The sequence below is a fragment of the Spea bombifrons genome, chromosome 3, assembly GCF_027358695.1.
Source record: "Spea bombifrons isolate aSpeBom1 chromosome 3, aSpeBom1.2.pri, whole genome shotgun sequence".
Taxonomy (NCBI): domain Eukaryota; kingdom Metazoa; phylum Chordata; class Amphibia; order Anura; family Pelobatidae; genus Spea; species Spea bombifrons.
Window position 1 is genome coordinate 58,185,465 of NC_071089.1, and position 25,706 is coordinate 58,211,170.

At 37.7% G+C, this 25,706-nt stretch overlaps 1 protein-coding gene across 1 annotated transcript; it reads right to left on the reverse strand.

Moving 5' to 3' along the window:
* Positions 1 to 1,285: 1,285 nt before the first annotated feature.
* On the reverse strand, positions 1,286 to 24,211 carry LOC128483738 (G-protein coupled receptor family C group 6 member A-like). The gene is made up of 6 exons (XM_053460011.1): positions 23,981 to 24,211; positions 13,266 to 13,569; positions 10,999 to 11,853; positions 6,754 to 6,966; positions 3,962 to 4,079; positions 1,286 to 2,840 (listed from the first exon to the last, which is right to left on the reverse strand). The coding sequence occupies exons 1-6, from the start codon at positions 24,172 to 24,174 to the stop codon at positions 1,804 to 1,806; spliced, it is 2,721 nt and encodes a 906-aa protein (XP_053315986.1). The 5' UTR covers positions 24,175 to 24,211; the 3' UTR covers positions 1,286 to 1,803.
* Between the last annotated feature and the right edge of the window lie 1,495 nt (positions 24,212 to 25,706).

Genomic DNA, 25,706 nt, shown 5'->3' on the forward strand with positions numbered 1-25,706 from the left:
ACCAAAATGATTGGCCTGGATTATACCTGTGTACTTTCCCAATTACATTGAGTCATCACATATATAATAAAATGAATATTATAGTAACATGATTCGTTTGTATGTTTTAGCATAAGATTCCTTCCAGTTTTTCAAAGAGACAGTATTGTAAAGTGGAATTACTTTTTGTTACATACCTAGATATAATTATTATTTTAATAGTAATTATAAAGAAAGACTCAAAACACATTTTATTACACTAGAAAAATGTATAATTTTAGAGAAGGTAGCATAACATTATATACATACTTACTGGAAATTGCAAACCATTTTCTCATATTTTTTATCGTAATAGAACTGTACAAAGAACAAAACGTTATACATTGAATATGAAAATGTAAAGGCATCTTCCCACATTGATTTTTAAATAAAACCATTTGATTTTAATAGGATGTAAAAAAACACATATTACATTTAATTCAGTGTGTAGCAGAACAAAGCATGTTGTCCTAGTTTTAGTAACAATTTTGACAATACTTAACCATGAAGCATAATAAAACACAATATCACTTTTTTGTTAATTTTATTATGTATGTATTGGTTGTGTCACTGACACAGATATTTTTTGCTGCTGGTGAAAGGTATAGGTGCTTAGTAATTCACAACATATCCTTTGGTTTGTATAGTAAAACATATTTGCTATATATTACAACAAAATGTAGTTAGGTACTAAATTATTTTTTAAATAATTAACTGGTCTTATCACCATGACAACCAATGAAATGGTTCAATCGTCATGGCCACTAGTGAAATACTAAAGCCATACCCATTAGTGGTAAATAATTCAGAGTAGCGAGCACTAAATGCTCAACCACAGGTGTACACTTGGCACATGTAACTCTCAAATTCCTTATTCCTTATGCTATGGTCAATTTGCTGGTTCTCTAAGCAGATGAAAGCAGGGTAGCCAATTTAGATCATGCTAAATTAACAATTTGGTTCTATTAATCATAACTAGCACTAAAATTGTGTCTAGATCCTCTTGATATGAACTAAAACTAATACAAGACAAATAAAACATATATGTTTGCAAACAGTAATTTAAGTATGGGCATATGCAATATACATAAAATGTTATATAATAATATGAATGTAATGTAATGTAATAAATATTAATCATAACTGCAAAAAGTAGGTTCCAGCATTATAAGGAATATGTTTAAAATTAATTTTAGTCTTCAAGCATGGCAAGGTTTTTTTTTTATTATTGTTTTAAAAAAAAAATTATTTCCTTTTCCCTTCAATTAATTTTTAAGATATTTGCTAGCATGTGGCTTCAGTGCATCAAGATTTACTTAAACAAAAATATGCAATAAACCTTGCAATGCTGGTACCTTTTTAATGTTTAAAATAACCCCTGCACTCCATACGCTATAGTAATCAGTTTTAAATTAGAATGCTAACACTTTAAGTTTCACCTGGGACAAAAAGGTTAATTTGTCGGTGCTAAACTATCTATAGATTCCACTGCGCATGTGCTGCGTGTTTGTCTACAAGTTTCTAGATCTGCTCATTGTCCTTGCAGAAAACCTGACTAAAATAAATTTAACATGCGCTAATTTTTTAGTGATCCTAATGAATTCTTTAAGTGCAGATGTTTCCATTAGCTTTGATTATAAAAACTTTAATTAATAATCCATTTTGTCCCTTTATTAGATCCAATTAATGTTTAGGCAGCTCACAGAATCACAGCTCACAGAATTGAGCCCAAACTTGTCTCACTGTTATAATTGCTTGTAATGAGTAACTTCTTTCATAATGCTTCTAAAAACTATTTCTCCATTTTCTTAAACCATTACTCAAGCCATAAAGTGTGCTTTCTATTAACGGACATGTCTGGCAGGCTTTAGTTTCTAGGTTTGGCATCTGAAGATCAAGGTAAGAAACTGAGATTTTGCTTTTGGAAAATGATCGTACACTCTGTAAGTATTCTTCTCTGTTGTTCTCTTTTTTCTTGAAAAATATTATATACGATGTGGGTATCAGGTGGCAGCATATTACCCCATAGTTGGATGCCAATATGGCCACCAATTCTACTGCTGGAAGATACTTTCCAGTAGTGGTCACATAAATTGGTATGAAAGCAAACCATACAAAGAGATATACAAGCATGCTAAATGTTATGAATTTTCCCTCATTGTATTTGTCAGGTAACTTCCTTCCTTTATAGGCTAAAACAAAACAAACAAAGGCCAGGAAGCCAGTATACCCCAACGTTGTCCCATAGCCTAAAGACGATCCTTCATCACACAGAAGAAGAAATGTTTGAGGCATTTTGCCATCTTTCTTTACTGATGGCCCATTGAAAGCAAGCCATAGTATACAAATACCAATTTGTACACCTGTCAGTATAGCAATGACTAAAACTGGTTGGTAAGTGAACTTAAAATTGTAGCGAAACCTTGTACCTAACTCAAAGGCCAACACAATTCGAAAGGACTTCATTAGTATGCATGATACACAGAGAGTGAAACTGATTCCATATAGGGGCTGCCGGATCTTACAGGATAAGTTAAACGGTTCACCGATGAAAAATACGGTGGTGGCAAAGCTGGCCATTAGAGACAAATTCATAACACAGGTATAAATACCCCCTGCTGCTTTAACAGCTGGAGTATTTATGTTTTTTAAAAACACAATTCCTATAACTAACACCAGTACAACACCTATTCCAGCAGCACTAGTTAGGATAATTGCAAATGGGTCACTCCAGCTAAAATATATAACAGTTCTGTTTTGACAGTGAGAACTTCCTTTAAGAGACCACTGATCATCTGGGCATTTTGTGCACTGGTTCACATCTAAGAAACAAGAAAGCAAAAAAAAAAAAAAAAACATTTACAAAATGTTTTTGAAAGACTAATAATGAAATCTAATAAATGCAAAATCAACTATTATTGTGTAATATAAAAATCAAATAAAAAATAAAAAACATTTTATAGATATACAGTATGGTAGAACAAAAATAACTACTACAATGCTGAAGTAGGTAGAGGAGAATAGGTGATGTACGCAAACATTAATCAATAAAAGAAGATCTGCTATTAAATAATATTGCTTACATTTTCTATCTCTTCTTCTGAAAAGGGGCGTGAAGTTAACCTCCCTCTTCGCATTTCTATGCTATGTATTAAGTAATGTCAAATTTGATTTGATGACAGAGCAACTCAAATCTATCTACAATAAGGTTCAAATTGGTCCATGGATTGTATAATGTTCTAGATACTTCTAAATAGATAATAACAAAAAGTTGCAAAAGAAATAAAATATAAACAGAGTATGTGGTAAATGAATGGAAGAGATTCCCATCAGAAATTGTAGAGCTAAAACAGTGAGGAAATTTACACATTCATGGGATATGCATAAAGCTATTTGAGCCACATGATTTTTATCACTGGCGTAACTACAGGGGTCGTAGTGGTTACCTACGACATGACCCCTGCAACCCCTTGCAGCTGTCCGCTCATACTGATTACAACTTTTTGAGAAAGGGCCATTCTGACCTGGACCGCACCAATCCAGACCAGAAGGGCCCTTTCTAAACTATTCTGAACTGGCACAGGAAGACAGGAGCGTTTCAGGGTCATGTTACGCAGCGTAACACAGAAATCTGCAGGAATTGTGTGTGTCAGCTTGGATGTGTAATTGTGTGCATGTGAGCATGGATGTGTAATTATGTGTGTGTGAGCATGGATGTGTAATTGTGTTTGAGCACGGATGTGTACTTGTGTGTGTGAGCATGCATGTGTACTTGTGTGTGTGAGCATGGATGTGTACTTGTCTGTGTGAGCATGGATGCGTACTTGTCTGTGTGAGCATGGATGCGTACTTGTGGGCATGGATGTGTACTTGTGGGCATGGATGTGTACTTGTGTGTGTATGTGTGTGCATGAAAATTGTTTGAAAATGTATAGACACTTACCATAATTTGAAGAGTAGTAGCCTTCTGCACACAGACCACAGTTATAACAACATCTAATGTCTGAGTGGATTTTATACTGCCCTGGAAGACATGGATCCGAGCACCTGGACTCTGGTCTCTATTAAATAACACAAATAAACTTCAGTGAGTGGCCATTTTTCTGTATGTAAAATATTGCAACTACTGCAATAGGAGTAAAACTTATGAAGACAAGCCCAACCCATCACAAGAAATCAAAAAATGAAGCAACCACAAGTTTAATGAAGGTACTGCTTAACTACAACAGGCAAATAATTATGATAAATATAAAAGAAACATTGAAACAAATCATAAGCCAGTAAAGTTAAAAAGTTAATAAAGTTTGGGAGCTGGTACAAATTGGAGACAAGAGTCTGATATCTAGGACTGCCCACTAACATAAGCGGGAACGACTCTGACATCAGCAGGACCTCCCACTGATGTCAGTGGGCAGCCCTGGACGCGTTCCACAAGAGTAGGCTCCGGGTAGCCGGAGCCCACACGTTCCCAGGAACGCACATTGGGTCTTCATGGTCAAATACATATATTAGTATAAATCTAACTATTGGGGGAAAAAACCCCACATCCCATTCAGGGTTCAAACCCTGAGGACACCTACTTCCTAAAATAAAAACCCAAAAGGCTTTTTGTTTCTGATGCAGATCATCTCCTCTTATAGTTGGCTTTGTCTACTTTATGAGTTGTCTTTACTGTACTTTTAATTCATGATGTCCATGCAGAAATTATCAGTGGGTATACATTTTCCCTTTTTACTCCCAGGTTTTTTTGTATCTTATGTAGCAGAGTTTTTTTTTGCCACTTTTACCATAAGTGGATTTAATTAAGATTCCTCTTTTCCATGTTTGATGTACCCACAGAAATCGCACATCCTTTTTCAGAATAAATAGGGTTTCATGTGAAACCATAGATGCATTCAAAAAATAATAATTGTGAGTGCCAATGTGTAAAAAATACAATGTGTATAGCTGAAAACCTAAATCTTGTAGAATAGCCAGACTTGTGCAGGTCAACAAGACCAAGACCTTCACATTGTTGTCAAACCAGTCTATGACCTAGAATTGTTGACATAGAAAATTGTCTTGTCTTTGTAGTGTAGTGATGGGTTCATCATTCTATGTGGTAGCTGCATAAACTGTAATTATTGCACCTGGGCTCCTATTCACCCTTATAGCTCTATCGGCTACAGCATAAAAAAGCATAAATGATACTGTGTTGTTTTTCCTCTGTTCTTTCAAAAGTATCCACAACCCTGATTCTATTGCATTGTTATATTCATAGTCTCTATTTTTATATGTGTATGCCATCGATTGTGTGTTACAATGTTTGGTGGCAGGGGGTAGTAACCATTATAAAACTAAGAAAGTAAAGTATCTACCTTAACCAGTGTGGACTCGTGTCATCTTCTCTCTAGTAATTAAATAATGAATTAGGGAATTAATTGTGCCTTAAATAACTAACAATTTAGGTCACCCTTGTCTATCATTTTTCTATTTTGCTTGTACATATACACCCACTGGCCACTTTATTAGGTACACCTGTTCAATTGCTTGTTAACACAAATAGCTAATCAGCCAATCACATGGCAGCAACTCAATGCATTTATGCGTGTAGACGTGGCCAAGACTTGCTGAAGTTCAAACCGAGCGTTAGAATGGGGAAGAAAGGGGATTTAAGTGACTTTGAATGTGGCATGGCTGTTGGCGCCAGATGGGCTGGTCTAAGTAGTTCAGAAACTGCTGATCTACTGGGATTTTCTCGCACAACCATCTCTAGGGTTTACAGAGAAGGGTCCGAAAAAGAAAAAAATATCCAGTGAGCGGCAGTTGTGTGGACAAAAATGGGTTGTTGATGTCAGAGGTCAGAGGAGATCATGGGAAGACTGGCTTGAGATGACAGAAAGGCAACAGTAACTCAAATAACCACTCTATACCACCTATGAACGCACAACATGTTGAACCTTGAAGCAGGTGGGCTACAGCAGCAGAAGACCACACCGGGTGCCACTTCTGTCAGCTAAGAACAAGAAACTAGGGCTACAATTCGCACAGGTTCAACAAAATTGGACAATGAAAGACTGGAAGAACGTTTCCTGGTCTGATCAGTCTCAATTCCAGCTATGACATTCTGATGGCAGGGTCAAACTTTGGCGTAAACATCATGAAACCATGGGACATTTTCTTGGCACATTTTGGGCCCATTAGTACCAACTGAGCATTGTTTAAACACAACAGCCTACCTGAGTATTGTTGCTGACCATGTCCATCCCTTTATGACCACAGTGTACCCATCTTCTGATAGCTACTACCATCAGGAAAATGTGCCATGTCACAAAGCTCACATCATCTCAAACTGGTTTCTTGAACATGACAATTAGTTCACTGTACTCCAATGGCCTCCACAGTCACCAGATCTCAATTCAAAAAAGAACCTTTGGGATGTGGTGGAACGGGCGATTTGCATCATGAATGTGCAGCCGACAAATCTGCAGCAACTACGGGATGCCATCATGTCCATATGGACCAAAATCTCTGGGGAATGTTTCCAGCACCTTGAAGAAAGTATGCCACGAAGAATGAAGGCAGTTCTGAATGCAAAGGGGGTCCAACCTGGTACTAGCGAGGTGTACCTAATAAAGTGGTGAGTGTATTTCACTAAAATATATTATTGTTTGTATAATCCATTGACAAGAATACAATGAATATCATTATTTTTTAATATTAGAATATAAACAATAGTAACAAGGTATTTCCTACTTTGTTATATGGATTGGTCCATACAATTTCAGAACTGTTAAGCTGGATGGAGGATCTGTGCTGCTCGTACTCTCCAACATCAATAAACTCCACGGAACCATTCACTGTTTGCCAGGACAGCAAATCATAACCAAGGTTGGAATTTCCTTTCTCATCAAAAAAAATTATTTCATCATTGTCATAAAACTGTACTTTCTTTAATTCATGGAGCAGCTGGTGAGAGAGGAAAAAATATAAACATAAAGTCAGCCAACAGCCCACAGAGCCCTAATTGACTAATATGCAATATACATTCAATTCAGTGGTCTATTCACTCCCATGACTGAATACTAAATTTTACATAACTTATGACCTCCCTGCATACCTGGGAACATGCAGGCTCCAGCTAACTGGAGCCTTCTTTTTTTTGGATGCAGGTGGGCGAGTCTACATAAGTCAAATTGTATCTAGAGAAATTGTATCTCTAGAGGGGACTGAAGTTTCATAGTTACCTGAGTCAAAATAAGTAATAAACACTCAACAAGGGTCTTTGTGAACGCTTCATGTTACTAAAAGACAAGCTAGGCAATGTTTCAAATTATAAGGATTGAAGTTCAGCAAAGCTGAAATCCTTACATCCTCTTTTCATGATAACAGGGAAATGTGAATGATGTCCAATACTTTTTTCATTTTTGGGTTTATTTCACTATATCATGTTTTTGGACCCACAGCATAATACTCACATCCTGCAGGATGCAGCATAAAGGGGCCGAAGCTATTGGTCCACAGAATGGGGTAGGGGGTTCCAGAAATTAGGTCAAAAATGATTATTATGCAACTAAAAAGACGTGATACCAGTTGAAGAAAGGGACAAGTCATGGGAAAAGAGAAGTGTGCAGTTACAAGAGTATTTGGAGTACACAGAGCTAGGAAAGTCCATGGACGGGGCACTGCAGCTGAACAGCCCACACTGACTGGAACTCAGCTGAAGCCCTCTGGCAGGGCATAAGGCTGAAATTCCTCGGCCAGGGCTGGAACACAGCTTTAAGTCACTTGAATCAGGCATGCTGGGTCAACACCAAAAGATCACAGGAACAAAATCAGCAGCCGAAAGTACGGTCAAGATGAGCCGGGTCAAAACGGGTAGAATTCAACAGAACAATGCTAGGAACAGCACAGGGTCAGGAAGCAGAGAGGGCAAAGCAAGTATTTAAAGGCAGGGTGTTTTTGTGTGGGTATGTTAGTGCGAGTGCTTGGGTATGTTAGTGTGTGTATGTCTGGGTATGTTAGTGTGTTAACCTGTGTCTTTTGTTAGTGTGTGTGTCTGGGTCTAGGTGTTAGTGAAAGTGTGTATTAGCATGTGTATGTAGGCCTATGTGTGGTATTTTAGTGTGGGTGAACATGTGTCTTTGGGTATGTTAGGGTGTGGCTGGGTATGTTAGTGTGTGAACATGTGTCTTTCACCAGGTGTGTTGGTGTGAGTGCCTGGGTATGTTGGTGAATTTGTCTTTGTCTGGGTATTTTAGTGTGTGGGTCTGGTTGTGTGTACAGGTATGTTTGTGTGAGTGTCTTGCATATGTTAGTGTGTGTGCATTTGAGTGCCTGAGTGTGAGTGTCTAGTTGTGTGTTAGTGTTGAATGTCTAGTAGTGTTGGTATGAGTGTCTGGGTGTGTTAGTGCTGAGCATCTGTGTGTGTTAGCATGCATGTCAGGATGTGTGTCTGGATCTGTCTTAGTGTGGGGCCCCTAAGGTAAGCTGAGGTCATAAGTAAAGGAAAGATGTGGATTGGAGTGAGGTTGAGGTTATGAGGGAGAGGAAGGTGTAAAGTTAAGATCAAGGTGGGGGAACATAAGTAGGAAGCCGTGAAAAGATGAAAGTTTGAGAAATAGACATTTTCCTTGTATGCCCATGAATCATCCAGGCTTGAAGCACACAATGATTGTTTTTTGTGGCTGGTACTGTCTCATCTACCACACCAGGGAGCTGGAATGAAGGTAACAGGCCCAAGGGCTTGGAGCCCTCTTGAAAAGTTCCCAGTAGGCTAATCTGGGCTATTGAGAAGCAGCAAGGTATTCTAGAACTTTATTTACACTGGGTTTACCACATTTTTGTCACATAAACATTTTGTTGGTCAATTATACCAATTGATAATAAATAGCTTGAGGACTTTCTGTCTCTGGTGGACAACGCTTAGCATTTTATAATACCACACATAAGATGGCTGTGCATTTCTATGATTTCTCTTTCTGATAGACAGATGAAAACTGGATGACCACTACCTCTACATTGTCCAGGATGGCGAAGCACAGAAACATTTTTATTCGTCTCGGTTATCCCCCATACCTCTTAGGAGAACATTAGGATTAACAATACAACAATAATGGTAGTGAGGCCCATGGAAAAGGTTGATATACATATACATTCACATATTGTTTTATTTACTATCAAAATAAAGCAAGATCTTATATCCTAGCAAGTGCATTTACTTTATTGGTGCAGAGATATAACATTCTGCTATTCTCCCAAATGAAAAGGCTATATTACCCAATTTTCTTAAAAAGCTACTCTAAAATAAAATTAGCAACCCTAAACTTCTAGATTTACTATATTTCTTAGAATGGTGGCAGTCTGATTCAAAGATGGAAGCAGGGCCGTAGGAAGGGTGAGGCGAGAGAGGCGCAAGCCGTGGGCGCAGCCGAGATGGGGACACATAGCCACTCGATCAGCAGTTGCAGTTGCAGGACTGGTTGGGGAGACCACGGATCTCCCTAAACAGCCCAACATTAAGGCAGCATGTGTGATTGTACTCCCTGTAACCATAGGCACTGCAACAGGGGGGCAAGGGGGGGGGCGGTTGCAGGAACGACTGGCACATTGGCATCTAAACACACAAGCACACTGGACAGTTTCTGGTGCCCCCCGTGGTGAATCAAATTGCTGCCAGTAATGTGATTCACCACAAAGCCCCTAAAAAAACAGTAGCTTATCTTTAGGGGAGCGGGCAAGTGGGTGCCCCAGGTCAGTCTTCAAGGGAGTGCCGAGGAAACTGCAAGATTGTGATCTCCCATCTAGCCCTACTCTTCAGGCGCCCCCATTGGCAGTGCGCACCCACACACTTGAGTGCTGTTCTGTGTAGGAGGTGTCCGATGAGCACGGCTGGTTTGGGAGATCACAATCCCCCTCTTACCGGCCCAACATTAGAGGCATGAGGTCTGTCAGACCTCGGCTTCCGTGGTCCCTAATCACTATGCGCCAGCAAATGATGCAGAGTGCCAGGATACGGTGTTGGACCCCCATGCTCTGCATCAGTAGCCGGCGCATAGTGATTAGGAGCACTAAAGCAGAGGTCAGAAATCACAGACTTCACGCTCTCATGACAGAATGGAGGATGGAGGAAGGGAAAGATAAGAGATGCATGTAAGCTCGTGTGTGTATAAGAGCAGTGTAGGTATCTGTGTGTTTGTAAGCTCATGTGTGTACAGTATGTGCATATGTGTGTGTACAGGCAGGGGTGTATAAGGGTAGTGTGTATGGGCAGTCGTGTGTAGGGGCAGTGTACTAGATATGTATATGCACGTTAATGGGCAGGTGTGTGTAAAGGCAATCTGTAAGGGCAGAGTAAATAAAATAACCTCTGTTAAAAAAATAGCTGGTGGGCACAATTTTCCATTCTTGCCTCCGGCGCAAAAGGAGCAATCTACAGCTCCTTTACTTTCAAAAGTAAAATGTTTAAACTTTATATCTCCCTCTATAAATATGATTAGGAAAACCATCCTTTCTGTAAAATAGTAGTAAAGATTTTCAAAAAGTTTTAGCAGAGTAGTAAACGTTTAGTATTCCTTTATTGAAAGACACTGTAAATGTGAAAATTTGAGAACTGACACATAGAAACACAGCTGTACCAGTGGGTACCTTTTTTCTTCTTTTCATCATTTACATGAAGCAATGCAAAATATTGTGCTCAAGGCCAGATATGCAATGCTGGGTGGCCGCTGGCCTTAAACCAGGAAACGCACGGCCGTGTGCTATGTTTTTATTGGAGCCGGGCATATCCAGCCAACCACTGCAGCACCTGATCTCCTGTTGGAGCAGCAGAACAGGTGAGTGTGTAGAGCGGTTGACCAGCGGCCCACTAGGCATTTGCCCACTGTGCCCGATGGCCATTTGAGCCTGATTGCGCTTTACATTATGTATTTATATCAAGATACATTTGACATATCTATAATTTGTCTTGAGGATATTCGGAGCTGGAAGAAATACACTTACCTCCCAAGGAGCAAAAGATATATTTTTGGCACATATTCCTTTATAGCATAACATGTTTTTCAATGCATGAGCTATTGCTGTGACTGCTAAATATGCACTGTAAGATCCATCCAACTCAATGTTCCTTTCTAGATAGTCATCACTTGCTTGAGAAATGTCTTCTATCCTGCAAGCCATGGGCGACTTAAAGTTTATAGCATCTGATTTGGTACAGTTCTCTGGTGAAATACTTAAACACTGTTTATATGCCTCATATTCATCTGTACATCCAAAGCGTAGATGCTTATATTCCTCAATAAAACTGTTTGTTGCATTCTGCCCTGTATGTAGATGTTGAAGGTACGGCCTAAAACCTGGAATTTCTCCGTTTTTAAAGGACAAGCCTAGTATGTCTCCCACAGTATGAATACCTTCCATTGAGGCAACCTCTCGTGAGGTAGACCAGTTGTCTCCTGCAATCCATGTCCTGGTTATTTTTTCTTTTATAATTTCATTGAAAAACTCTAACACAATTGATACTTTTAAAGCTAAGATCACTGCTCGTGCAGGAGATTTTTTTATTTTATCAATCACTTCTTTTATAGATGTGTTCACTCCAGGATTCCCAAAATCTGCGGGTATCTTTTCCTTGAATGCAGTGCACACAAGTTGGGTGTCAAAATGAGCCATTAGACTTTCCAACACTGAACGACCATAGTCATCATCACTGGAAATGATTCCCACATAACTCCAATCAAACATCTTAATGAGCTTAGCAAGGGCATTAGTCAAATGAACATCACTTGCAACAGTCCTCAGAAATGAAGGATATCTCCGTTTGTCACTTAAAATATCAGCAGATGAACTGTAGCTTATCTGTGGGTTAATAGAAGAAATACATGTTATTGATGGAAAATATATATGGAACTTGCTATTAGTGAAATACAAAAGTTCAATTAAATGCTGTGATGATAATATGAATTGACAATTTTGGTAAGAACAAGGAAATTGACTGTGTGCTCAAACATTCCTCTAAAAAAGTATGGTACCATCTCCTAAATGTGTGGCTCCTAAATGTTTAAAAAAGTGATGCATTAAATCTACATTCACAGGTCAGTTTATGTTATATTTACATATAAATGTGTGTATGTGCATGTGTGCATTAGCTATAAGGAATTTATTAAGAAACATAAATTTGTAAGTAGGAAGTTAGAAACTTTTGTCAGGAGGTACAGCTTCTTCTGATTAATTCTACATTTAACAGCACAGTATCTGTAGTGAAGTATATCAGTCCACTGATGTCTCAGAAGAGTGGAGATGCAGGATTTTCCTGGTACAATATCAGAATAAGAGGTAACAATGGAGCAGAATAGTGACTGGGTTAAGTAATATCCAGATGTGGTTACATATACACAATTGCTGGTTGTGACACTTAAGGCCTTACGTTTTACTAAGTATGTGTTTTGCACAGTATTGCATACATTAGGGATGTCAAAAGCAGTAGAGTTTAATTATTAAAGGGAATTTGCAAAAAGTATGATTTTAACTCACTGACTTTACTATGTATAATGATGGGCTATTAACAGTGAACATCTCCTGCAAAGGGAGGTTGGTTAACCCTATAGCCCCCATTTGTAATCACCATATATATACCAGTTGTGGTATTGTGTCGGCAGTGACTGTGGCTTCTCGGATCTTCAACTGGTTGGATGGAATGGATGTGAAAAATGTTTTAGACAAATATGCCTGTTAAATACATATTGGAAGTTTGCATGGACTCCAGTGCATTTTACAGCATGCAAATCAAGGCACACATTCTTTAGTTACTGGGATGAGAAAAAATATACATATACTGTATAATTTAGCCATTTAAATCATCCATTAGCTGTCTCTACCAAAAGCTCACTATACTCCCGTTTTAGTCAATGGTGTTGGGCTCCTATTCAAATTAATGAGGGGGTTAGGTGGGGCACCTGTGATGTTACAATCCCTGACAAGTGAGGGAATCAGAGTTTCTTTCTAACATGCTAGCCATTTGATCTTGCAATATTAGGCTGTCGGTTGCATGGACTGATCTCTTCCTAAAGTGATCAATTGGTTGGCTCAATAACTAATTGTACACTCCATTGTACTGCACAAAAGGAATTTCCATGATCATATGTATGATCATGGTATGTGGTTGGCGCTCTAGCATGCTTGCTGACCATGTACCATGTATGTGGTTGGCACTGAAAGGGCAAAAAAAAAGCATAACATGTATCTAAACTATACATAATGTGTTGACTTACTTGTGGTATGAGTTGGAAACTGAAAAGTCTGGACACTGCTATGGACACCTCAGAGTACCCCGCTCCTATGACGGCTTTCACAAGTGAGGTATAACTTCTGTAGTTGCATGTTACATTTATTGCACTGCTTCCTTCATTTCTTTGGCTAATAAATCTCATTGCTTGATGAAGGCCTTTGGATGCATCTCCGCATGTATCATATATTTCATACCCCAAAGTAATACCGGGCAACAGATTCAATTTGTTTATTCTTTCAATTGCATGAACCATGCCTAGGGACCTTATAAATCCTCTCATTTCAAATCTAAAACAAAAGAACAGAAAAAATATGTTTTTAATAAGCTGATGAAGACCATTGCTGTTAAACTTCTTTATATGACAAACACAAATAGTTTTGTTATTAAAATCAATACCACATTACAGTTTTTCATCGTTTAATTACCATCTTGCGATTAAACTCATAAGTAGTGCACTGCATTTAAGTAGTTTTGAGCAGATACATAGGATAATCAATGTCAATAGGGTCCGCAACTGACAGAGTAAGTGGGACAATTAACCCCTTTGTGACCAATGATGTACCAAGTGCACCAAGAAACTATGTCCCTAGAGGACCAATGGTGTACCTGGAACAACGTGGATTATAAACAGTCCCACTTTGCTGTGATTGCAGGGTCACCGCTGTTGCTGACCACTCAGTGACTGAAGCGGGCAGTCTAAATCAGATTCCCTGCACTTGCGTGTATGTGATCGCTTATACAGACAATAACATGCAAGGATACTGTTAAATGACAGTGCTTTAAAAGAGTGCTTGTCTGTTCCTCACCTTTCTCCTTCTCAATTGTGATCCCGAGAGAGAGAGAGAGAGAGAGTGTATATACAAGGTACTTTTTTATGCTTGGGTGATTTTAACTGTGTAATAGACCCTGAAATCAGGGGAGTACCTAGACTATTTGGCACCCGGGGCGGATCCTGTATGTGGCACCCCCCCACACTTTAAAACTACCTGGCCGAAACTGAATATGACCCCCCACACACACCATAAAAAAATCTAACACTTTTATTTAAAGTAAGTAACACACCAAAATAGGACAAAACAATTAAATAACAATATATATATATATATATATATATATATATATATATATATATATAATTGTTAACAGCAATCACATTCCTATCATGCCCAGGCATACCCAGATTCCAGGAGGCACTCGCAGACTTGGCATGATAGGAGTATGATTGCCCTATCTACCCCTTCTCGCTCCCTTCTGCCCTATCTACCCCTTCTCACTCCCTTCTCCCTATCTACCCCTCCTAACTATCTACCCTCTCCCTCTTTGAAGTTCACTTACCTTTCAGGAGTCCTGCGGTGGGGGTGCAAGGCCTCTGTCTCCCAGCTCTGCCACTGTATGGAACAGTATAGAGTGATGGGAGTTATGATGTACTTTAGAGCATAATTATATAATGAAAAATACATTGGAAATGGTACAGCATAACACCCATCACTCTCACACACTTACCAATCCACACTTACCAATCCACACATACCAATCCACACGCATACCAATCCACACGCATACCAATCCACAAACACACCAATCCACACACATACTAATCCACACACATATACTAATCCACACACATATACTAATCCACACACATATACTAATCCACACACATACCAATCCACACACACATACCAATCCACACATATACTAATTCACACACATACACCAATCCACACATATACACCAATCCACACACATACCAATCCACACATATACTAATCCACACACATATACTAATCCACACACACATACCAATCCACACATATACCAATCCACACACATACCAATCCACACACATACCAATCCACACACATACCAATCCACACACATACACCAATCCACACACATATACCAATCCACACACATATACCAATCCACACACATATACCAATCCACACACATACACCAATCCACACACATACACCAATCCACACACATACCAATCCACACACATACCAATCCACACACATATACTAATCCACACACACATACCAATCCACACATATACTAATCCACACACATACCAATCCACACACATACACCAATCCACACACATACACCAATCCACACGCATACCAATCCACACACATACCAATCCACACACACATACCAATCCACACATATACCAATCCACACACATACCAATCCACACATACACCAATCTACACACATACACCAATCCACACACATACACCAATCCACACACATACACCAATCCACACACATACCAATCCACACACATACACCAATCCACTCTCACTGTATGCTTTCCTACCTTTCCTCTTTTCTCCTTACAGCTCCTTTTCTTGCTCTTCGCTCCTCTTCTTCTTCAGTTCTTCTGTCTTCTTCCGAGGGCACGGGGTTCAGAGGGCGCGGACAGCGGTGGGCGCGGCTTCAGTGTTGTGCGCCGGGATCTGACAACACAACAGCTGTTGCCGCGCGGATCGCAAGGGAGCGGTATCGGAGGTCTTTAACAGACCTCCGGCTCCCTTGAGTGATTTTAAGCTGGGTTCAAGGGAAATCCTTCAACCGGCTTAAAATCACTCAAGGGAGCCGGTGGTCTGTTAAAGACCTCCGATAACGCTCCCTTGCGAGCCTGCTCCTCCAGCGGCGGACATTACTGTCCGTCTCTGGAGGGGTGCCGGCAAGTTGGCACCCCCCTGATGAGCGGCACCCGGTGCGGACCGCCCCCCGCTAGGTACGCTACTGCCTGAAATAGATAGGAGAGGTAAAAATTATACGAATAACTATAAACAAGATACCCTCTCAAGAGCGCTAAGAGATATATTAGGAAAATTTCAATTATATGATGTATGGAGGACTATTAGACCAAACGATATAGATTTTTCCTTTTTCTCTTATAGACACAAATGCTTCTCAAGGATAGATATAATATTGGCCAATGCTGAAACATTGAAAGATTGTAAAAACATCACTATAAATAATATTGTTTGGTCGGACCATGATTCTGTTTGTCTAGAAATTAATAAGAAATATAGACCGAGTCCCCGACCATGGAGACTAGCAGATACATTTTTTACATCTAAAGAGTCATGTGAATATTTGTTACAGAAGTCCGAACAATATTTTCTAGAAAATCTGACTGATGAAGTGAGCCTAGGAAATGTCTGGGGAGCATATAAATGTGTGATGAGAGGGTTAATAATCCAAAAGACTGCACAATTAAGAACTAAAAATAAGAATAAATTATCAGACCTGTATATTTCTCTAAGCAACCTAAAAAGAAAATGTAAGGAATCTCCTGATAACGTATCTATAATGAATATGAAGAAAATTGAAAAGGAAATTAAAGAAGAGCTTATTTCTAAAGCTAACTATAATATAACTAAAATGAAGCAAAAATTCTACTATGCAGGGAATAGAGCAGATAAAATGCTCTCAAATCAATTAAAAAAACGTAACTTAAGAGCTAGAATATTAAAAATTAAAGATGGAAATAATTATGTATATAGTCCTGAGGAGATTGCCCGGGCTTTTGCTTCCTTTTATTCATCTTTATATAATATATCTAATCAGATCCAGGATAAAGACATTATAAGGGAATATCTTTCAACCATTAGACTACCAAAAATACTTGAGAATCAAATGGAATTCTTAGATGCGCAATTTAAAGAATATGAGGTGTATAGAGCAATAAAGGCATTAAAGAACAATAAAGCGCCCGGACCGGACGGATTTACAGCCTTATTTTATAAAAAACTTATAAAACAAATAGTACCTCAATTAACTAATACTTTCAATGAAATAAAGTTTAACAAATGTTTTCAAAATGGTATGCTAGAGGCATCTATTATCCCGATTTTAAAACCCGGAAAAGATAGTACATTAATATCCAACTACAGACCGATATCTCTTATTAACACAGATACGAAAATATATTCAGCTATTCTTGCTGAACGCTTGAAGACTGTAATTCCACAGTTAATACATAGAGACCAGACCGGGTTTGTAAAAGGAAGACAATCAAATGATAATACTCGTAAAATTATAGATATAGTAGAATATGTAACATCAAATAAAGTTCCAGCTGTTTTCCTTGCCCTCGACGCCGAAAAGGCATTCGATAGGGTCAATTGGTGCTTTATGGAAGAATCTCTGTGGAAATTTGGCTTTGGAGAAGGGTTTATAGACTCAGTTATGTCTCTTTATACAAAACCTACTGCAAGAGTGATAGGCCAGGGATTTACTTCGCAATGGTTTGGTATCTATAATGGTACTAGGCAAGGCTGCCCCCTAGTACCCCTATTATACATACTTACAATTGAATCTCTTGCAACCAGAATTAGGAATCATAGAGATATACAGGGAATTAAAATAGGAGATATGGAAAACAAAATTAGTCTTTATGCAGATGATGTCTTGATTTCCTTATATGATCCAGTGAAAACCCTAAAAATACTAATGGGAGAAATCCTAACCTTTGGTAGACTATCTAATTATAAACTTAACACAACCAAGACTCAAGCTACGATGGTAGATATTTCAGAACCTATTAGAATTCAATTGGAGGAAGAATATGACTTTGTCTGGGGAGTTGATAAAATAGAATATCTAGGAATTATAATTCCAATTAAAATTTGTAATATTATTGAGAATAATTATAATAAACTACGAGATGAATTACTGATGCATATTTCGGACTGGAAGGGACTATTTGTATCTTGGTTAGGGAGAATGAATATTGTTAGATCGTATATAATCCCTAAATGGCTGTACATACTTAAGATGATACCAGTTAGGCTTCCGATGCCTTGGATTTATATGGGTGGGGAAAAACCCTAGAATTTCAAAAAAAATTCTATATGCGAGTAAAAGAAATGGCGGTTTTAATGTCCCAAATCTGGGGAGATATGTACAAGCCAGTATGCTAACCCACACTTTAAAATTACAATATAAATATAGTCACAATGAAACATGGTTCCAAATAGAACAAGAAATAACTGGAATGACTAACTTAGAATGCCTTTTATGGCAACGCCACGATAGATCAATTAAAGTGACTAAAGATCTCCCTATCACAATCAAGAGTACAATGGAATTCTGGAACGCATTTAAACGTGGTATAGGCATAAAAAATAAAATCACACCCTTAGCTCCATTAGAAATACTTCAAGTTAATATTCCTCAGTTGAGTCTTAGAAATAGGAGTGGATTTAGAAATAAACGTATAAAAGATATATTACTCTTAAAGGATCTAAAACCGCCCCAACAACTCTCTGACGAGTTTAACATTGATGATACCGAATTTTATAACGTAATAAGAATTAGATATTACATAAGGTCAAATCAATACTCTGGTAATATATCTAAAATATGCTCTCAGTTTAATGAATTATTCTCCCTTGAATTAATTCCCAGGTGCTTAAAGAGGTGTTATTTACTAATCGAGGAAATGGAGTCTCCAATTCGTATTAATGCAATGTATACATGGTACCAGGATCTCAATATTCAACCAGACAAAACTCAATGGATAAACAGTCTATTAGAAATAAATTCAATTTTCCATTGTCTAAATATTATTGAAACACATTATAAAATTATGTTTCGATGGTAGTTGGTTCCGATTAAATTAGCTAAGTATTACCAAAAATAGTCTCCAATATGTTGGAGATGTAATAAGGAACAAGGAACTTTTAGACATATATGGTGGGATTGTAAACAGATTGTAGAATCATGGAAGGATCTATCTGTATTAATATCTACAATTATTGGAAATGATATTAATTTGACACCAGATAAAGCATTACTGCATTTAGGTATGACTAACAATTAATCAAAGATCTTTAGTAATACAGTGCCTTATGGCAATGAAGATAAGTATAGCGAGGCAGTGGCAACAAACAACTACAATATCTATTGATTCTGTTATTAATCAAATAAAGTATCAGTACTTAATGGAAAAAGGCTTTTTTCAAACACAACAGAGAATGCATAAGTTTAAGAAGATTTGGAAACCCTGGTTAAATAAATATCCTACTACATAAATTTATAAAAACAGAATTGTTAAGAATAAAAAAGAATATTAGTAACAGAAGTGTATTAGATTGAAATATTATGAATTTTGAGCTCCTTTTGGGTATGATTGGTGTGCATGCTGATGTGATTGGGAGGCCTAAAGACCATTTAACTATTTAGGCCATTTTTAGCTATTAAGTGTTGCTGTGACTTCTTTAGCTCAATACGAGTTAAAATTTGTTTTTTGTTCGGCTTTGTTACGATTTAGTACACATATATATATATATATATATATATATATCTATATGCTGAATAGTGTCCATATACGTACAGTGTGCTGCTAAAGAAATGAGTCACGGTGTCACATTTCTGTATATTACTTATGTTTGTTTGTTTACATTTGTGATATAATAAAGTATAAAAAAAAATAAAAAAAAAAATAAGTACTGCACTGCATTTAAGTAGTTTTGAGCAGATACATAGGATAATCAATGTCAATAGGGTCCGCAACTGACAGAGTAAGTGGGACAATTAACCCCTTTGTGACCAATGATGTACCAAGTGCACCAAGAAACTATGTCCCTAGAGGACCAATGGTGTACCTGGAACAACGTGGATTATAAACAGTCCCACTTTGCTGTGATTGCAGGGTCACCGCTGTTGCTGACCACTCAGTGACTGAAGCGGGCAGTCTAAATCAGATTCCCTGCACTTGCGTGTATGTGATCGCTTATACAGACAATAACATGCAAGGATACTGTTAAATGACAGTGCTTTAAAAGAGTGCTTGTCTGTTCCTCACCTTTCTCCTTCTCAATTGTGATCCCGAGAGAGAGAGAGAGAGAGAGAGAGAGAGCAGCATGTAAAAGTCTTTCCCTGGGTCCCATTTTGTATTTACTGTGGTGAGAGTTAGTGAAAAATTAGTTAAATATGATTAGGGTTAGGTAGGGGTTAAAAAAATAAACATCTGGGGAAAAAATAAAATAAACAAAAATTATATATGAATTAGGATGGCTTCCAACCTATAACAGAATAACAAATATCATTTGGTATGTTTTTTTTCCTATTTATACTAGCTGTGTATAATTTATGTACATGTAAAACTGAATAAATGTGTTTTTCCTCCCATTTTTTAAAAATAATGTCTTACATATATCAATATCTTTTTAATAAGCCCTACTTGTCCTGAAAGAATTCTACTTTGTGTGAGTCCACAAAATGAAAAAAGGGAAAAAAACAGTTGAAGAGCCACATAGCAAAAACACAGAGGACAGAGGGCATAATATTGTGTCCCTGCAAAATTGTAATATTACATCCTCTGCTACTTTCACTTATCACTATAATACACCTCCCAACTGCCACGGAGTTCTGGTCAGTAGCTATGCTTATGGGCATGGTAAAAAGTCCATTATAAAGTATTACCGGATAGAAAACCTAGTATTTCCCAACCAATCTTTTACTAAGGTAATAAACAGGGATTTATATTTAACTCTGCCTAGATTTTTTTATTTTAATGATAATACAAAATTGGGCACATTACTCAAATTTTTGTTCAAATTAGTTTAAATTCTTCTCCTTATTATCATACCTGGGAACTTGTGGGCTCTGGCTACCCCAGAGCTGTTCCTGCCAAAATCAGTGGGTCAAACCCTGAGAGTTCCCAGCTATGTATACATTTACTATTTAAAATGTTATATTGTTAAGACCCAGTAGCCTGAACAACAATAAGTAGAAAAGGGTTCCCAAAAACATTGGCAGAAGGGGTCAATGAAGAGCACTTCACCAACAGGGGTTTTGGCACTACAATTTTGTGACAGGAAACATGTCTGTCTGTTGACAAGAATAGGCTACACAATACGTCAACGGTGCCAGTGCGTGTGCATGCAAATCACCTGAAGCCATATTCAATTATGTGCAAGTGCAAGGCCTGGTATAAAAATGACAATTTACTTAATGCAGCCGGCAATGCACAATTCCTGCTCTCGCTTTAAAATGACAAAATGTTCATTTTTAAAATAGCAGCTTGATTTGATTTTATACATTTTGAACACAAATAGTGCAGAAATCATATACAAAGACAAAGTGCAAGGACGTTTTCCCTTTAAAATACCCCACAATCCCCACCAAAAGTTGTTTTTTCCAATTATATTCACAGTCAGTATATGGGTTTGTAATAATGAATAAATAAAACAAATATTCCACGTAGTACATATTTTTGGAAAGTAAACAACCTGGTGTATGTTACTGGGAGCTTTAAGGCTTTTGTTAAAGAGCCATTTTAAAAAAAAGGCTTTTGCATTTGGCTACTGCACTTTCGTCTAAAGTCTTGTACAGCAGGCGATTACTTTCAAGGGATCCATGTATAAAGTGGATATAGAGGCAAAAGCTGATTATCGTTGACTTTATTTGCATGCGCCTACCCAGAATCCCCTGTGGTTGTGGCAGTACCATGAGATTTCTGAGGGAAAAACAAGCCTTCTGGCTTGTCTGGTGTCTGTAGATGAGTGTTTAATAATGTTCCTATATATATAGTTTTGTAGCACTTTATGAGAGAAAGAGATTGCAAAATTGATGAAAATCCTTTTAAGCGTGAAAAACATATGTTTGGCTGTTATGTTTTTGTCTTCATCTCAAGGTTTTAATCTCTTCGTGTCTAATTGAATCCATTGTGCTGCCTCCTCACACATCAACTAATTTACAGGCCCTAATAACCCACATTGTTTTGTGATATATCTTCAGTTATACTTCGTATTCGTTAGTCACTAGAGGCCTGTGAAAGTGAAGAAAGCAGTTTAGTTGTTCCTGCTTTCACACGTGATTGTGACCTCAAGATTGTATGGTATATTCACTGAACCAGGACTTTTAGGAGAGTCAAATATTTTAAACATTTCCAGCCACTATGCATTATCAAGGGTCAGCTTATGTGAAACTTCCCCTGGAAAAAAAGGCTCAGTTAGGTCTGCATAATGTATAGTAAAGGAAAACTTTTTGCAGTTCACTGTAGAACATTCTACCCACCTATAATTTATTATGGTTTAGTAATGCTTGTGGTGGGAACAATCCCGTGAGATAACGTGGTTCTGTCTCTTTTAGAACCTATGCCAGTAGACAAATTTGCTCATCTTCTCCCTTTTATTAGGAATTGATACCGCCACTCTCCTCTTTATTAAACATTTGAGAGTTCAATCTATGACACTACTAGCGTAGCTGACAAAATTCTGTTGGATCCAAGTATTAAGTTAACCTGTTGACTCTTTGCACGCTACTTCCTCGTGCTAGGACTCCAGCTTTTAGCCTGATGTGGGATTCCTCCAGCCTGGACAACTTGATTGTGCTAGTTACTCACCTTGCTGTCTCCTTATATCTGCTTAATCGCTTTTCCCCCTGCCCAGGGTAGCCTTGTAATAGTCCCACTTTGGGCAAATTTGAGACTGGTTATGTTCAGCAGGGTGCTTTCAAGTGCTGCTGTGTGTACATGTAAGGCATATGTTCCTTATTAAGCCCCTCCAATATACAAGTAACATTTATTTTTGGATATTGTTTAGTGATTTATTTTACATTTTTGTTGTAGAGTTTAAATAAAATTTAAACAACAATGCACAGGTCATGCATAGTTATATCAGCGAGCCACTGTGACTTACTGAGTAAAAAAAGAAGTGTGATCTTATCTATAAACATTTACTTGCTCTTAAGAACTAGTGTATACCAGTTTGCACGTCCAGTAAGATCAGCAACAGTGTGTACATCACAGTCAAACCTTGGGAAATATATAATTACACACTGACATTGTAATTTAGAGAAAAGATTTACGGCTAGATTGTTTAACCTTCTGAAATATCCTTGTTTATATTAATCAAGATAATGGCAAAATAAGGACTATTACGTATATATCCCAACTTTTCCCAAAATGGAAAAATTCCTTCATACCTGCAGGTACCAGCACAGCTTGGGAAAAAATATGAGGTCAAAAACAAGATTGTTCTACCTACTTTCAAGAAAGCACTGATGCACATGAATGTCAGCGCTAAAAGCCAACACTGACACATTTTCTAAAATGTCACATTTGTCAGCCTTCACTGGATTTGCAAAAGAGTGAAAGCTGCCATGTGGCAGGGTCTTACCTATTGAAAATACTTCTCTGAATTTTGCTTTGAAACACACAAAAAAAACATAGAATTTGATCTGAACCAAAAGGTCAGGAAACAAAATTTGTCTGCAAAAACAGAACCCAAAAATGTTTGTAATCAATTTAGCTCCCTTAGATTCTAAGCTTACATATATCAATGTATCAATTTGTCTTAGTCTGTCAATTCTAGTTTTGTCATACCCTTTCAATATATCTATTCCAAAGTGCTGGTGCTATATAAATAAAATAAACAATAATAGTTACACCATTCACAGAAAAACCTACACGTGTAAAATTATGATTTTTTTGCCTTCATCTATAACAATGCCATTAGGGATAGTTTGAAAATGTTAACTAGATGTGATTGGCAATGACTAATACATACTGATCTAGCTTTTTTATTAGCTAAAATTTCAACCAACGTAAAATCCTCTATGAATCTAAACCACACCTAAAATACATGACAATATTCATAAGAGGTCTCAGTTAACACTGGCTGTACTCAATACAACATTTATAGGTGATTAAAATAAATGGTAGCTTACCCGGCACAAAGAAGATCATAAGGTTGAGTGTAGTTTCCCAAGTTTGGAATTTCTTTATGAATTGGAAAAAGTCCTCCAATCATGATGTCACCATTTAGTTTGGCAACAATGCCATTTGGCCTGTTGCACATTGTGGCTTCTAATCCCAGGGTAAAGCCAAAGAGAAAGTATAACCATGGTGTGATAGGAATCATAATATTGTTAGAACACCTCCAAGATAACCCTTAGTTTCTTTGAGCAAGAGCTGAACAACATTTGATGTCCATGTCAACTGATACTGAAAGATCCTGTCTTCCACGTAATATTTTTGTTTTTAATGTTATGACTCAAGGTGTGCTCAAGTTTAACAGAAACAGTCGACTTGTTTATCCAGTCAGGGGAGGAAAGTACAGTGATAATGAAACCACTCAGTTATGACTAAAATTGGTCATGATAAACAAAATAATATATATACTGTTTCACGTGAAATTTCTGGCAAACTACTCTGTTGCTTCTGCTGCAGGTGGCATAAAGAAAGCTAATAAATTAGTGAATACGATTGTAATAGGATAGATTAGTGGAGGTATGTTTATTTTAAATGAGCAGGCAGACTTTATTAGCATTAGGCAGTATTAGAGAACAAGGTTTCTTCAATGGGATATACAAGAATTAAAGCAGTAACGCCTGACAATACAACCTCTGCATTTTCTGACATTTCATATTTGTGGTTAAGTACTAAGGTCAACAGAATGATTAACACATAAATGTAACAATAAAATGACAATATGTTGCTATTGTGTGTGCTCTGAGTTGTGGTGTATGTATTATGGTGTAAAACTGCTATTATTATAGATTGTAAACTTGCAAGGACTGAGCCCTCTTCTCCCTCTGTACCAATATGTCTTAACATGTGTTCAATTTTGTGTGAACTGTCAAGGTTTATAGCTTTGAAAACTTCTTATTTTGACCTCTTATCTTGCATTCCCACAGGTTAAGATATTAGCAACAATTCTTATATTTGCACATTTCTAGACTGGTTTAAGAAATTAAGGAATGTGTAATTTAAAGGAAAACAACAAACAAAATCACTTAAAACAATTTACTTGTCACTACACAAAGTTGTAGGAAAATGTCACATAAATTACGCACTGTGTAATCTGGAGAAAGGAAGCAGCCATTTTGCCCTTAACAGATTTTTGCACCGGGGCCTTGAGGCTTCTAGTTACTCCCCTGCACATTATGATTATTTCTAAGCTAGTTTATTGTGCGTTGCTGAGGTAGAATATGGCTCATAAACATACCTGAGAACTTCCTAGTGCTGGCACCGCAATGTTGTCCCTCTTCTGCCCCTTATAGAAAGACAGAAGGTACATAGCCGATATAAAGAGCAGGGGTAGCCCCAAATAGACAAAAATGTTTGTGGAATGTACATTACATTACAGTTATTTATAAAGCGCCGGCAGATTTCACAGTGCTGTAGATGGAGAGTGTTGGTGGAATACATATGAGGAGGGGATGTGGCCATTAACTCAAATTAACCAAACTGACCTGGAAGCTTTGTTATCCACTATCGTTTCCAGAGACTTTGGGTGATATTTGTAGAGGTCGCAGCACTTTACTGCCAGCAGGCTGATAAATTATATACAGGTGACCACCTGCTGGATACACAAGGCAGCATGTATTCAGCAAGTGGCTGCACATTAAAGGACAGGATCTGTTCCACAAGCAGCACTGAAGATGCATTGAA